The following is a 14,732-nucleotide window of genomic DNA, read 5'->3' on the forward strand; positions in this document are numbered from 1 at the left end:
TCCAGTGACAAAAGAGCTAGCCGGTGCCATTTTTGTCCCTTGCCCCCCAGCATAAACTAACTTCAGTTAGCAGCACAGCACCAACACTGGCGGCCTAAACTGCTTACACCAAGGCCCATCCCCTGCACTCTGCTGGTGATGTTTTTCTGGGGCAAGTGTGCCTGAGAACCAGAGTAATGGACCTCTCCCCTAGAAGACCAGCACAAGCACCCCCGTCTCCCCTCACACATCATGTCAACTGAACCAGGTGTCTTTTATCAAGCGGACCAGAGCACATCTAGTTAAAAGTCACCACACTCTGTCCAAGGTCCATACACTCCCCACTGCAGGAAAGGAGAAACTTGCAGAGGACTGACCTGAGGGAAAGAGCAGCCAAAACACACAGCAGACTGCACAGAGAAGACACAAAAGACACTTCCTGAAGCACTGGGCTCTGGAGAGGATATCACCTCTTCTTAACAAAGCCATTACTCTCAGCAGCAGGAAGCATAACAGGCTTTCCTAACACACAGAAGAAGACGAAGACCTAGACAAAATACCAAGATAGAGGAATTCGTCCCAAAAGAAAGAATAAGAAAAGTTAATGGCCAGGGATTTAATAGAAACTTATATAAGTAATATGCCTGATCCAGAATTTAAAACATGAAACAAAAGGACACTAGTTGGGGTTGAGAAAAGCAAAGAAGACACCAGGGAGTCGCTTACTGCAGAGATAAAAGACCTAAACAACCAAGTGTGTTGCTTTAACTTTTTGGTTTTATTAATAATTCTGTTATGGATGTTCATGTATAAGGTTTTATTGTGGACATCTATCTTTAATTCTCTTGGGAATGTAATTGCTGAGTCATACGATAACTCTGTGTTTAACATTCTGGGTAACTGTTAGACTTTTTATCCAGAGCACCTGCTCCATTTTTTACATTCTCACCCACCAGCAGTGCATGAAAGTGCCAATTTGTCCGTAGCTTCGCCGACACTATTATCCGTCTGTTTTATTACAGCCAGCCCCGAGGGTGTGACGTGGTATTGTGGTTGTGATTTACATTTTCGTGGTAGCTAATGAATTTGAGCATCTTTTCATGTTTTCAGTGATCTTCCCTTGACTTCTGAGGCTTGTTATGGCAGCCTTGTCCCTCTCCAGACACTTTGTGTCCTATCCCTCTCCACTTTATATTGAATATTACAGTTCTAGTAAGCTTCTGTCATCTTTTTGAATGATTCAGTTTCCCTTCTAGTTCAGGTCTGTCGGTTCCCATTTCCTTCCTACCTTTTCCTCTTTGTTGCTTGGCCAGAGCTGACTTCATGAATGTATGATGTGCATAATAGCGTAGAGCCTGACATTCAAAAGGGCCCTATATTTGCTTCCATATATTGCTGTGTTTGCGTTGAAATCCATGATAATTTTTGGATAAGAAACCCCACATTTCATTTTGCAGTAGGCCCTGCAAATTATGTAGCCAGTCTGGTGCCTGTCTTATCATTATTACTTACCCTTCAGGTCTCAGTTTAGACAGAGATACCTACAAGAGGTGTTCCCCACCACTGTAGACTGTATTATGTGTCTTCCTGTATTTCATCTATACCAGCATGTATTATGGTTTGCCATTTTTTCGTCTAAGCCTTTGACCTATTAGACTAAAGGCTTTGCCTTTCTGATCTATTTTTCTATCCTCAGAAACCAGCATAGTGCCTGTTACTCAGCCTTCGTAAGATGTGTACTTCAACTACATAGTTATGGCTCAGGTGATGGGCCATAGAGGGAATAATTCCAAACATGAGCTCCAGGGCCAGACAGCCTCGATATTCAGTCATATCATTTGTAAACTGTTTGGAAACTGGGTATTTAATGTATTGTTTCCTCAATTTCTCATCTTTAAAGTGAGGATAATATTAGTCCAAATCTTATAATAGGGATTAAGTGAACTAATAAATGTAAAACATCGAAAATAACATCTAACTACCATTTACTATATTTGTTACCTGCTATCATTGTTATATTAAGTTTCTGTTTGCTGAATAAATTATTGATTCTATATGCAAAGAGAAGAGAAGGGCACTAGAACCTCGTGAAAAACTATGCAAGTTAAGGAGTTATACTGTATAGGGGCGCCTGGGTGGCTCAGTCAGTTAAGCATCGACTCTTGGTTTGTGAGTTCAGAGCCTCACATCTGGCTCCATGCTCACAGTGCTGAGTCTGGTTGGGATTGTCTGTCTGTCTCCTTCTCTATCTTCCCCTTCCCCACTCCCCGCTCAAAGTATCTCTGTCTCTCTTAAAATAAATATATAAACTTTAATTTTTTTTAAGTAGTTACACTGTACACATTACTCTTCCTTACATGAATTTGCAATGCTAAGAAGAAGGTTAATTGTACAAAAGTTGTTTATGAAACCAAAATAGGAAGAAAATTAGGAAGCTGGGAACAAACCCGAAGGAAAGAGAAATTAATGCTAAGAGCAAGTATAAGGATCTTATAAGGAGGGAAGAGAATCTTTCTGTTTAAAATTCTTTACAGAAACTGTTCAACTGAACACAATGTTAACACAATTTTAGGAGATGAGTTTGAGTAAATTAATGCCAGTAACCTTTGGAAAGTGTTTTCTTGTTTATATAATTAGTAGTCATGCTTTGACATTACCTGTAAGTATTTGAAGTTGAGCTTAATTTATAGTCAGCAGAGATATAATGCCATTATGAAAAGGCAAACAGAATGTATAATAAAGGGGTACATGTTTTCTGTATGTCTACATTTGTCTTGGATTATATATGCTGTCTCTGCTTGTCCAACATGAGGAGATCGCATGTGCCCATAACACTCTCCTTTGTGCTTGCTGGCTTCTCTCAGTTCCTTCATATGCTTTCTGGGGGCGCAGGCGCGGACTTATGTCTGCAAAGCTGTTCCTCTTTCACTATTTACAGTTCATAGTCCACACTTTCATTTTATCAAGGAACATGCCTGTGACTCTACCCTACCCCTCCATTTACTCAACCCAAGATAAAACTTGGGTGTTCCTACCTGGAACCTTTCAGTTTATTTGTATTATTATTATTATTTTTTTAATGTTTATTTATTTGAGAGAGAGATAGACAGACAGAATCCAAGTGGGGTAGAGAGAGGGACACCCAGAATCTAAAGCAGGCTCCAGGCTCTAAGCTGACAGCACAGAGCCCAATAATGGGCTTGAACTCATGGACCACGAGATCATGACCTGAGCCAAAGTCGGACGTTTAACCAACTGAGTCACCCAGGTGTCGCTATTTGCATTATTTTAAAAAATGGATACTTGTTGTACTTTAATTTCCCAAAGGGTAAAAATTGTTCAGTTTTGCTCAGCATGTAACCCCAGTGCCTAAGTGCATCTTGTAGAATAATTGCACCAGAAAATAATTGCTGAATAACTAAGTGACATGATTCACAAATCTCGCAAAAGGCCAAAGGGGTCAGTGACTCTAAAAATTGTCAAAGACATCAGTATAAAGAAGAAGGAAGATTGGGAATACAGGCAACTCAAGTGTGTTATGTACTACAATTGGGTTCTAAACTTGGCAATAGATGTCTAGTCAGGTGAGGTTACAAAAACAACTAATAAACAGGATACATTCTATAATTTCAAATGTCCAACAATTAAAATTGACAACAAAATATTTGTGTTGGAATTAAACTCCAGAAGGTAGTTATCACAATGATTTTTCATTAAGTGATTCTTCAAAGGACAGTAAACTCTATCAATAAACATTTTATAAAAATATTGAAATACTCTTCAAATAAGCAATTCTTAAACTGACCTTCTGAAAGGCAAAGAATATAACATTAAATCAAATTTCAAAGAGTGCCTTTCTAAAAAGGATTGGAATAATAATGTATAGTCAGGCACTTTACTTTCCAATCATCTTACTTAATGCAATGATAGAACCTGAAAATACTAGACGGACAGCTAATATGCCCATTAACCTGTCTCAGTCAAATATCAGATGTCTTAAATGAATCTTCAGTAGGTGGTGAATCAAAGCCAAGATATAAATTAATTTTCTTTCAGAAATGTGTAGTGCCTTTTTGTGACACAAAGAGAAAGATGTCCTTTGAAATGTTAGATATGAGAAGGAATGACTTTGGTCTTCTAGTATAAGTATTTGAGACAAATGGATATTGTAATTATTATAGAGCCAATGTCAAGTCTGAAAGTGACTTATGATTTCCCGGGGAATCACATACCTTCCCAAAGAAATTCTGTTCTTCCAGAATTTCTGTTAATAACTTCAGATACATTGAAAATAACTTTTCAATCTCCGCATCTTTACTAATCTCATACTAATTTTACAAACACCAGTAGTTTTTTGCAAGTCAAAACCATATCATTTACAACAGGAAATAACAAAAGCACATGTTTATTTTCAAAGGAGATATATTTGCCTTTCAATTCTGTGAAAGAACAGTATTTTTCCTAATAGAAAAATGAAGAATTTGTTTTGTATCATTAATAAGCTATTTTATCACATTAATAAAGATAATAAGTGCAAGTTGTTAATCCATAGTAAATAATAATAATACTAAATAATAGCTGGAGGAATATATTTCCTTTACTCAACCACATTTACGTTTTCACTATAACTTAATTTGCCTTATAAGATATTAGAACATAATGGTCCTGTCCTTGGTACTAGTCCAGGTGACTTTAACATAAAGTACCATAAAAATAAAAATGTTCTCACCTTTGTTCAACTATAATATCACCCTACAGGATGAATCCCGAAGTTTCAGTAAGATTAGAAGAGTAGTGTGTCCTAAGAAATGCACAGAGTTCAAAGTAGTAATTATAAGCAATTACTATATTGGCATGTCCTACCACATTTAATAATTATTTAAAATAGTCAACCAGGGACTATTTTGAATATAAATTTATATTTTTCCAGGAAATTAAAAGAATGTGGGAGAATCCTGCCATGTAAATATGGAAGAGATAAAGAGGGAAAGGTTGAAACAGGTCTGTGGAGAGTGCTTCAGGAAATAACAGTACATGTAATTCGCATTAATTGGAATCCAAATTAGTGGTATCCAAATTGTAAAGTGTGCTTAGACAAAAAAGTGATGTCTTAGAAAGGTGATGTCATATGGAAGTACTGAAATGTCAGGTTGAGACACTGGGAGTTTATTTAGGTATCAGCACAATGTTATTCACGATCATAGAGTGCAGCAGATGTGAAACCTTCATGAAGTTGGTATGAGAATTAAAAGTTTGCTTTTTAAAAAATGTATTCTTAGCTACACAAGAATTTCTGCATCTGCAATGAGATTTTGCTAGAGAAACATGGGAAATAACATAATGCTGATGGCTTTTGCAGAGTCGGGGAATCTTTTTCGGTCACATTCACCCTGAGTGTGATTGTTCTCTTGAAATCCAGAGATGCGCGTGAGCATCCGTCCAATGCAGCAGCACAGCCAAGGTTCCAGATAGTAGAAGCAGAGAGCAGAGAGGTCTATGGAAACACGGTTGCTAGACATTGAAAATGATAATATTGAGCAAGATGATAAATCATTGTCATCATTTAAAATACAAATAGATAAAGGCTCAGAAACTGATCCAAGACTGAAGACACGGTCAAGCATGGGACATGGGGAAGAATTAGTATCAGTCATGGAAGGGAAGACAAGAGGGGTAGAAGAAGTTACTCTGGGTGATGGAGTGATGGCTCACATTTGTTCGTGCTGGTTGGAGAAACACATGAAACAAGAAGGCCCTGAAGGAGAGGTATCTGGTCCTGTAACTCTCCAGAGAAAAAGAGATTCTGGATGGAGAAGGGTGACTAATGATCGCAAGTGTAAGGGAGAGGATGAGACTGTCTAGGACAGAGTACAGGGGCCTCCAGAGAGAGAGGAAGCTGCAACCCAGATTAAAAAGTAGACAGAGAAATGACACTGGGAGAAAAAATAGGAGAGCGTGGGTGTCCTGAAAGCCAAAGGAAGTCTGCACATAAGGAAGGAAGGATAGTTCAGTGAGATCCAATGATAAATAGAAGTGCAGTAAGATAAAGAACTCGGAATACCCACTTAGTGACTGAAAAGTAGTTACTTACTTTGTATAACAAATTGGCCACTCTGCTTTTGAGTTTACTCATTCTAATTTTAACTTTTGTGAGTTTCTGCATTTTTTTCCCTTTTCTCTCAAGTAAGTAATTGGGTTGGCAGCCAAACATCTTAAATATTGGCAGAAGAGAATGCCTTCTGCTTGAAAACCTCACCTTACTATTTTTTAGCAATTCTTGAAAGTTGGAGAACATGTTTTTGGCCTAGAAATCCTGATCTAAGTTGCATAATACATTCCCAGCATGTTTTTGTTTCTTTGTTTTTGAAGACCATTTTTATGATAATGATAGTAAATAAATTATGAGTGACTGATATGATTGTGTAGTAATTACATTCCTATATAAAAGTAGAAAGCAAAAAATGGTTGTATTGTGTCCCAAGCAATTTCATGTTTGAAAAAGAGCTTTAAAATAGTCTGTTGATATGAATACAAGAAAATAAACACCAAGTTTTAATAATACAAAGTGCACACATGTATTGAAATTTATTTCAATTTCAGTTACATAGAAAATTAAACAACCATTATGTTATTACATAATAACTTACATATTTCAAAATAAATGTGTGGCATGCAGTGTTTATTGAGTCACTAAAACCTCAGACGTTGAAAATAATCATTTCAATAATAGTAAATACATGTTTCAAATGAATTATAAAATGACAAATTTTACTATATTTCCTGATTGTAGAAAGTAAAATTCAGTGAGTAAATTATCTGTGTTTTAACATGTGTGCTATAAAGGCATTTAAGTGATTTAAGAAAATAATTGTAGTTCTACCCATTAGGTTGCACACAAGAATTCTTATTTGAAATATAATCTATAAACTATTGGATTATGAGCAATTCCTTGATTTGAATCAATATTCGTGGAGTACATGATTAATCATTTTTATGTTGTTTCCATTGACTTTCTAAGAGTGACTTTCATAGTGCTGTTTTTAATAATTTACCTGTGATAGGTACAGTGCTAATTAGGCTTATGAACAGTACTGTTTCATTCATTCAACAATAACTATAAATTCCTCTTGGGCTTCAGTTGTCATACATCTTGATACATTGCCTTTACATGGTGAAATAGGGAACTAAGGTGAAAACAAGAATATCATTTTGACTGGTGAGTTTTAGCAAGAATTGAATAGGCATTGTTGTTTTGCTATGTTTGCAAGGAGCATAATTGGAAGCCAACAAAGCCCTTCCTAGAAGAACATGTAAGGTTTTGAAAAAGCAAAGAGCGCATTATATAAAGGAGGTTGATAAAACACGTGTTTAAGTTTTTACTACATGTCAGGTTCCCTGTGAGCAAATGGGCAGGTAAAAATGGAAAAGCTAAAAGCAGTAAATCATAAATACAGAAACATGACTTTAAAAATCCTTAATGCAGGTAAGACTTTCTGTTTTCATTTATTATATGTGTGATAAACGCCCTATGTTTGGTCATCATTTTGCACGAACCAAGCGTAAAATCTTTCTTTTTCCTGAATCGATGCAAACAGAGCCCAGACGGCCGTATCGAAGTCAAAGGGCAGCATGGAAGCTCATCACTGCACATTAAAGATGTGAAGTTGTCAGATTCAGGGAGATATGACTGTGAAGCCGCAAGTAGGATTGGAGGGCACCAAAAGAGCATGTACCTTGATATTGAATGTAAGTTATTTTCTTTTTGTATGTTTATTGAAACAGCTTTTTCTGCTTTAGAAAGTATGAATTTGAGTAGGAAAACCAAAATACATGTGTAATTCATGATTTTACTATTTAACGCAAGCTCTGGAACAAATGCGGCCACTCAGTCAGTTATTAGAGACATCTAGTGGATGCTGTGGGACATTTCGCAGTGCCGTGTGTTGAATGCTTTTCCATACTGCTTATTCTGAAAACTGTGATTTTCATTTTTACTTTTTTTGCAGCCTTTAACCCAAACACAATATACATTAAACCACATTAGTTTTCAGTGGTTGTCAGTATCTCCTTAGAGTTCTAAGATTGATGGTCCTGTGTTTCACTTATGTGGTTATTTTGTTGAGATATTTTGCATCCTCCTAAGATACAAAAATAGTGTTTTCAAAATGATTGAATGCATCAGCACTTATATTTTATCGAAGTAATGTTTATTGTCTGGAAGTGGAAACGATGACAAGGAGAGTTGTTAAATAAATACAAGGGTTTTCATAATTTTGTGTGATTTGGGGATTATGAGGGCTAATGTGAATGCTCAATCCACCTTAGGTCATTGCATGGGATTTTAGAATAATTTCATATATATGTTCATAAAAAAGAAAGAGTTTTAATATTATTTTCAATAAATCATCAATTTTGGAGGTTTTCTGATGTTGAAGACATAGCTGTCTTAGTGGGAATGTATAAGATGCTCTTTTTAAATGAACTTGTGTGTGTGTGTGTGTGTGTGTGTGTGTGTGTGTGTGTATGTGTGTGTGTGTTTTAATGTTAATTTATCTTCAGAGAGAAAGAGAGCAGGGAAGGGGCAGAGAGAAAGGGGGAGACAGAGAATCCCAAGCAGGTTCTACGCTGTCAGCACAAAGCCCAATGCTGGGCTTGAACTCACGGACTGTGAGATCATGATCAAGTCAAAACCAAGAGTCACATGCTTAACCGACTGAGCCACCCAAGTGCCCCAAGATGCTCTTATTGATAACACATTTCTATTGGGTAATTTATAGTACATTAATACTGACAGAATATGGGGGTAACTGTGAAATAAGGTGTATTTTCTTATTGAGAATGTGTTTTGAAAGCAAATATTTTTTCAAGAACAAGCACAAATAATCCATATTATTTTCATAAATGTTCTTATTAAGAAATTCATGGAAAGGACAATTAAATAATTCTAAAAAATTATGAAGGATATTAAGTAATTCTATCACAAATCACTGATTTCATTGCTTAAGTTAGGGAACCTCCAATAAAGTCATTTTATTACTATCATACATCTTAAAAAAAGAAACAAACAAACAAAAAAGCCATGATGTTATTCAGGACACAAAGGAAGAAGTGATGCTGATAACTTATTTAGCTTTCTTTTATAATACTGTTTTCTGGTATTTTCCCATTATTTTGTGTATACATATATATATCTTTTTCATGTCAACAACACTTGTAACAAATTATAAACATTTCTCCAACTTTCAACATGTCTGTTTATATTTTGTAATTCAAAATATGTATTTTAAACCAAAGTTTACTTTATTATTTTTTTCCTTTTCTCTAATGTGGACCAACATAAGCAACAATTTAAGAGTGCTGAAGCATGTTTTGTATTAGAACTGCCCAACCAGTTTAGAGAGGAAGTTTGTAGAATACTTCCAGCCCCTTCCCACTGTCCTAAAAAAAGTGATAAGCATCATATTCTCTTAAGAAGACTTAATATATAAGACTTTTTGTTTTGTGTTTTGTAAACATTTAAAAGCTTTTTTGACAGATCACAGAATTATTATGAAATCACTGCTCTAAGTGCCCAGAAAAGTGGAGCTCATGAGAAAAGAATATCGTTGATATTTCCAAAACAGGGTAAGGCAGACTGGCTCATATAGACAGTATCAGGTTAACATACCAGCACTAGGATTGGTGCTGATTAATTGTGTGACCTGCATTTCTGGAACCTCAGTTACCATTTATGTCAAATAAGAAGGTTGAAGGAAGAGATTCTTGGGGCTTTGTTATACTCAACCATTTAAAAATGCTTTGACTCAAGCATACCCACATCCCTCAAAGGTTCCCTGTAGCTTCCTCGTTGTCCTCCATGCATGCCTACATACGTGTTCAGTATGAAATGAATTAAAAGTTAAATTAAGACCTATAATTTCAGTGTCTATATTTTAAAACCTCATTGAAAAGAATTTTAAAAAGCCATACTGGGTCAAACCTTGGTTCTTTTCATTAAGCTCTTTTAAGATTCGGAATCAGTACTGAGTGATTATGGACACAAAATGAATAAAATGGAACTCACGCTTTATTAGAACACTGGGGTTGACAGATTTAAATCAAACCTCAACTTAAATTCAAATTTTAAAGTGATAGATGGAGAAAAATATCAAGATAGTGTGAAACACTGGTATATAATGATGTGAGATTTTTAGTTATTACTGATTTCAACTAGGTAGAGAATAATGGGATATACACAAATGATTGTGAACTGCAGTATGAATTGTATGTTCTTGTGACCTTTTAAGAAAATAAATATTTTAATACAAAAAAATAAACCCCAAATACTCTGGTTTTCAACCACTGATGTAATAAAGTACAAGTTGCTTTTGGTCACAGATGTATTACCTCTTTGCTTTAAAGTTTTAGACATTGGTCAGCCTGTTTCATTTTTCTGAAGTAAATGTTTAGAATACAGCTTATGAGCGAACTATATAGTATCTCTTATTTAGATAGGATAAAAAAAAATCTTGCTATGTAAAAGAATGTTTTGACAATTCTTTGAACATTCCTTGAGGTTGTGGTTCCTATCTTGTTGATGAGAAGCTGGCTAGGTAAATCTATTTTAAAAATAAGAAAATATTTTTTTTCAACTCTTAAATCATTCCTTTAAGATGATTTTTATTTCGTTTTGTTGAAACTGACTTTGATAGCTCTTAGAGCACGTCATCATTTTTTGCTTTTTAAAACAATTTTGAGTGTTTAATTTTATTCTTCTTTAGTGGAAATAATTAAAAAAATATATATCCTCTGTGGACAATTTTATTGAAATAGAGTTGAACTGTAGTACAATGCCAATATATAAAAGGCAAAATGTGATCAGTTTTGACATATGTATGTGCCCTCAAATCTATCACAATAACCTAAACAAACATTTACATCACCCCCAAGAGTTTTCTCAAACTCCTTTGTAATGTATTTGCCCTTCCATTCTCTTCCCCAGGCAACTGTAAATCTACTTTCTATCATAATTTAGAGACACTTCCAGAACTTTTTATATATGGAATCATACAATATTATGTTAATTTTAACTTTTTACTAAACACTTTCAGTCAGTATGCATTGGTACACATGTGATGCAAAAATTTATAAGTTGTTCCTGTCTTTGCATTGTATGATTGAAACAGAGTTTATGTATTTAGTCACCTGTTGATGAGCATTTGGTTGTTTTCAATTTGAGGCGATTATGAAAAGCCTTTGTGAACATTTTTGAACATCATGTGGACATATTTCTTCTTTTTTCTGGAATAAATATGTTTCTTTGAAAAGCAAAAGGTTTTAACTTTGCTCAAGTCCAACTTATCAAATTTGACTCATGTGTAATATAATTCATGTTCCATCTAGGAAATCATTACCTAACCTAAAGCCACAGAGACTTATGTCTAGGCTTTCTTTTTATTGTTATATTGCTTTACATTTTGCATTAAAATATATGATCTATTTTGGATTCTTTTTGTGGAGTCAACATATATTTTTTTTTCATGCCTACATCCAAATGATTCAGCACTCTTTATTGAAAAGACTTTCTTTATCTTAGCTAAGGATTTGCCAATATTGTTGAGTTTACAAAATATTAGTTTGGGGCTTTATCAATTTATATTCTTTATCATAAATCTATTTTCTAGTTTGTTGATTTACATTTTATTTCCATTCTATATATTTTGGTCTTGCTTTGGTTTTTGGCCATAGATTCTTAAAGTGGAATATTAGGTCATTTACTTCAGATATTTCTTATTTTCTAATATAACCATATAAAACTCTAATTTTTTCACTAAATAATACTTCAGCACAACCTGCAAATTACGATATGTTGTGTTTTCTTGTCATTAGTTGAAAATACTTCCTAATTCTTCTTGTGATTTTATCATTAGTCCATAGTTATTTATAAGTGTTTATTTAATCTCCAGATATTTAGTATTTTCCTAGATTTCTTGCTGTTATTTATTTCTTCACTCTGTTTAAAATAACCCCCTTATATGATTATTATTTTTTATTTATTGAGATTTGTTTTATGTCCCAGCATATGATCTATTTTGGTAACTACACAGTGTGTATGGAAAGCACATGTATTCTGCAGTCATAGAATGCTGTGTGTTAGAAATACCAATCAGATGGAGGTAGGTGATAGTCTTATTTAAATCTTCTATGTCTTTATTGACTTTCTTTGTATAGCTGTTTTATGAGAATGAGAGGTGTTAAAATCCTCTACCATGACTGTGAACTTTTCTCTCTCATTTTCCTCCTGTTGATTTTTGTGTCATGTATCTTTAGGCTCAGTGAGGCTGTGCACATGTACAGTTTGTATATTGTTTTAGTTTTCTATTTCTTCTATAACCAGTGACCACAAACTTAATTGCTATAAGCAACACAAATACGTTACCCTTCAGTTCTGGAAGTCGGAGGTTCAAAATGATTTTCACTGCAATGAAAAGTCAGTAGGGCTGTGTTCCTTTGTGGGGATTGTTTTCTTGTCCCTTTCAGCTTCTAGAATCTGCCCACATTTGTTGGCTCTTGGTCCTCTTCCATCTCTAAAGCCAGCAATGGCAGATGGAGTCTCTCTCACATCACCCCACTCTAATTCTGCTTCTTTTCTCACATCTTCTCTGTCTCTGAATTTCCTGCCATTACATGAGACCCACATTGGATAATCTAGGATATTCTTCTCAATGCAACATCTTTAACTTAATTGCAGCTGCAAAGTTCCTGTTGGAAACAAAGTTCCTGGTGTAACGCGCTTACAGGTTCCGCAGATTATGACGTGAATATCTTTGGGGGATAGGTCATTATTTTCTCTCCCACATATGTCTTCCTCATGAGTTCTTTCTTTTACTTTCTCCACTAATCATTTGACTTGATGTATTTTACCTAATATGCACATAACTACTCATACCTTCCTTGGTTTACTGCTTGTACACCCGTTTTCATTTGCTTACTTTCCATCTACTTATATTTTTATATGAAATAAAAATGTGCCTTTTTAGGCAGCATATGACCGAATATTGCTTTTTCATTCTTTGTGTCAATCTCTACCTTATATTAGAATATTTAAAGTAAGGATGAGCAATAAATGGGCCAGGTAATAAATATTTCAGATTTTCCTGAGCCTTAAGTGGTACTTGCAAACTATCTTAAAGGCTTGTGCATTTCTTTCTTACAAATAATTAAAAATGTAAAAACCATTCTTAACTGTAAGAATACATATATGAGGTCCTTGGACTACGTTTTGTCCATGGTTCATAGTTTGCCATAGTTCATGCTTCAGACTATTAACTTTAATACTGTTATTGATACAGTTTCATTTAGGTGTACAATTTTGTTTTCTGCTTTTTCCCTCTGTTATTTTCACATTCTGTTCAATTTTTCTGCATTATTTTGAATTATATGCGATTTTGATATTTTAATTTGTATATTGGCAACATATGTTTTTTGTTTTTGTTTAAGTGATTCTCTAGGAATTATGATACAAAAACCTAACATTTCACTGTCTACCTAGAGTTAATATTTTGACACCTTATGTTAAATAGAGAAACTGCAACCATATCGATCCTTTTACACCTGCCCACCAGTGAGCTTTTTATTGCTGATTTCATATATGTTACTTCTACATTCATTGAAATCTCAGCATAAATTATGGTAAGTTTTGTATTAAAGAGTCATAAATATTTTTAGGAACTGAAGAGAAAATAAAATACTTTCATTTACTTAGCCATTTTGCTCTTTCTTCACCCTTAAATATCCAAGTTTCTTTCTGATGTTATAGTCCTTCAGCTTTACGTATTTAACTATTCACTGTTCTTTAGATTAGATCATTTTTCCTGTTTTCTCTTTAAATTAACTGATCTTTATTTCACCATCTCCTTTCTGTTCCTGAGCCCAATCAGTGAGTTAAGATATTAATTTTTTCCTAAATTTCTAATTTTGTTCTGTTTTATATTTTCTGTTTCTCTGCTGACATTTTTTAAAATTCTTATTCATATTATGTCTGCTCTCCTTTATCTCATGGAGCATCATGAGAATAGACACTCCAATATCTATAAATCTAAAATCTGGTAGAGTCAACATCTGGGTCATCTTGAAATGCATTTGTTAATTATCTTTTCCCTTAGAATTGATCATATGTTCCTGGTTCATTGAATGTAAAGAAATGTTAGATTGTGTCCTGGATACTGTAAATATTATGTTGTGCAGACTCTAATCTTTTGACAACCATCTGGAAAAAATATATTAAGCAGACATTCACTCCTAAGTTCTGTGTTGCCTCCAGTAAGCAGTGACTCAAATCTCAGTTAACTTCCTGAAGACTTTGCAATTCAAGCTTGTTCCTGTTCCATGCATTCAAAGCTCAGGGTTTAGGCTTTTATGGTTTTATATGCAGAATTATGGCCTCTCCTTCTGTGACCCCTATTTGGGATTCCCCCTCACTATTCAACTTCTATTGGCTTCTTCCAAGGTACCACTGTACTTCTGGACAGATTTTAGCTCCAGAATCAGGGTGAACCTCCTCAGCTATGGTGAAAAGGAAGTGGGAAACTAATTTTAATTTCCTTCCACAATCTCCTTGATTTTGTTTACTCTACAGAAGCCTTAGGTAGTGGTTTTTATGATTGTTTTTGTCTTTTTGTTTAATGTGTCATCTCTAGAGCCTTTAGTTATTACCCTTAGGGGAGATGGACAATCACAGATTTATACTGCCGTTATGGAAACAGAAATTTATA

At 34.6% G+C, this 14,732-nt stretch overlaps 1 protein-coding gene across 3 annotated transcripts in view; it reads left to right on the top strand.

Annotated features, from left to right (window-relative positions):
- NCAM2 (neural cell adhesion molecule 2) overlaps nucleotides 1-14,732 on the top strand; it is a 529,034-nt gene that overhangs the window by 386,081 nt on the left and 128,221 nt on the right. For all 3 annotated transcript variants that reach the window (XM_058731784.1, XM_058731785.1, XM_058731786.1), the window contains one exon: nucleotides 7,575-7,725. In XM_058731784.1, the coding sequence (XP_058587767.1) occupies nucleotides 7,575-7,725 (151 nt within the window). The remainder of the gene's footprint in view (nucleotides 1-7,574; nucleotides 7,726-14,732) is intronic.

This window comes from Neofelis nebulosa, chromosome 5, assembly GCF_028018385.1.
Source record: "Neofelis nebulosa isolate mNeoNeb1 chromosome 5, mNeoNeb1.pri, whole genome shotgun sequence".
Lineage (NCBI taxonomy): Eukaryota > Metazoa > Chordata > Mammalia > Carnivora > Felidae > Neofelis > Neofelis nebulosa.